The 2,096-nt window shown below is 29.1% G+C and overlaps 1 protein-coding gene across 1 annotated transcript; it reads left to right on the top strand.

The window, feature by feature from the left end:
• On the top strand, nucleotides 1-683 carry LOC130892202 (ER membrane protein complex subunit 5). Its single transcript, XM_057797430.1, has 3 exons — nucleotides 1-168; nucleotides 230-282; nucleotides 411-683. Exons 1-3 carry the CDS (start codon nucleotides 87-89, stop codon nucleotides 618-620), a joined length of 345 nt encoding a protein of 114 aa, XP_057653413.1. The 5' UTR covers nucleotides 1-86; the 3' UTR covers nucleotides 621-683.
• The last annotated feature ends 1,413 nt before the right edge of the window (nucleotides 684-2,096 follow it).

Genomic DNA, 2,096 nt, shown 5'->3' with positions numbered 1-2,096 from the left:
TTAAATGTCAACTAGAACAATTTGAGGTTAACACATGAAATATTTGTGACTTATTTTTAATTTATAGATAAATTTACTGATGAATAATGCCTGCCACATTTATTGATAGAAGTATTTTAACCGTTGGATTTCTTTCGTTATTTCATTCTGCTTATTCTGCTGCTCAACGTATGTACTAGGTTATTACAAACTTGCATATAATTTTATAATTTTTTTTTCTCGTTTTCAGACAGATCATATCTAAGATTAAATGATTTAGATTTTACACACCTACCTCTAGATGTAAGTACTTTTACACATTTTTGGAAAGATATCGTTAGGTAGCTTGCTCCATTAAAATTTGAAAGCAACTAATAGAAATCTATTATTTTTCACTAGGAATTTATTTATAATTCAAGATGTATTTTTAGATATTTTTACAAACTATAATCAGTTTATTTGTTATTATGTATGGAGTATTAAGCATTGCTGGAGATTTTAAAGAAATTAAAGCATCAGCAGAATTAGAAAATAAATCATGGGAAACATTTAGAAATATTCCATCATTTTACACATTTACTCACAGGGGAGGTAAATGTTCACCAATACTAACTAAAACTAGTCTCGAGGAAATTGAATAATAGTGTAATTGTAATATTAAATAGGTACAATTGTTGTGGAAATATAAATGTTTGATAATAGAATTGGGTTTTATTTCAATAATTGTTACATATTGTCAGTGAAGTTCTAAGAGTCAAAGTCATGTTAGAAGATTTTAATACATTAATGTCACTGGATATGGACAAAAAAGTGCCACATTTATCAATCAAACAGAAACTGCATATGTAGACATTTACTGCAGTATATCATTACTTACTAAGCAGATCTTCACTTTGCTTTATTCTATATTTACCTAACCTGCTCAAAATGGTGATATCGAAATTTAGGACTTGATGACATTTGTCAACTTTTTTACTAGTTTCATTCCGAAACACCAGAGTTAGTTTGAAAATGTCCTAGAATTTTATAACAGTGATATTTTCTCATATATTTTATTTTTTAGTATAACTAACTCTAAACGCTTGTTTTTGACCATTATTTTATTTTTTGCTTTTTAGTTCAATTTGCTCTTTTCAACCTGTGTTTTATAAATACACAATGTAATGATAATTGCGTCTCAATTTCGAATATCTGGGACTGCGCGCTTACATAGTTTGCCCCCTTGCTCATCTCTCTTATGAATATTGCATTATTGTCAATCTTAATGCTTACCCCTTATTACCACTACATTACTAGCATGGAACGGTAAATCCAGTAAATGACTGTAATAACAATGGAAGTGTTAACGTTCATTTCTACCGTTACTATGCGATGTTGTAACATCACCTCGGTCCATTTTAGAAGGATTTTCACCTCCTGCTCTTCTAACGTCCTTTTGATGGATTGATGAGGTGTTTTCAAAACCTCTTTCTATATCAATGAAGACTGTTAGAGCGATATATTTGCTCTCTAGAGCCTTTTCTATGTCTCTTACTGCTTAACGTTGTAGAATCGATATACTTTTTTTCTTGATTAACAATTTTCTACAAAATTATGTTTCATATTGATACAATTTTCAGTTTCAAATAGTAAAATCAGGCACAATCAAGGCTGAACTGGATTTGAGAAATGTTTAAATATAAATACAAAAAATTCGGGATCAAATGGATAAAATAATTAAAGAATTGAAGTCGTTTAATAATGGGTGTTTTTTTTTCAATTGTGACTCTTCGGTAAAACCGAAAAAGGAGAGGAAAAACTTTTCTGCCATATTTGAAAATTCCTCTTCATTGTAGCTTGAGATGTAAGACAAATTTGAAAGAGAATAACTCTGGTTGATTGTTGCATTACTACAATTCAAAAAGTTCCTTTGAAATAATACAGCAAGATTTGAGAAAAACCATTATTTTCCTTAAAGACGTTAATACATTCCTTGTGATCTTCTGGATTTATATAGATCTTAAAAAAGCCTCGAACTTCAACATCCTTATTGATTTGTATCTATATACTCCTAATAATCGCACTTATTTACTAAAATGAGTAAAAGGTAAGATTCTTATCTTAAGAAAAATACAATA

The sequence above is a fragment of the Diorhabda carinulata genome, chromosome 4 (genome assembly GCF_026250575.1).
Source record: "Diorhabda carinulata isolate Delta chromosome 4, icDioCari1.1, whole genome shotgun sequence".
NCBI classification, from domain to species: domain Eukaryota; kingdom Metazoa; phylum Arthropoda; class Insecta; order Coleoptera; family Chrysomelidae; genus Diorhabda; species Diorhabda carinulata.
The sequence above is the reverse complement of the archived record's forward strand: the minus strand, read 5'-3'. Positions and strand labels throughout refer to the sequence as shown.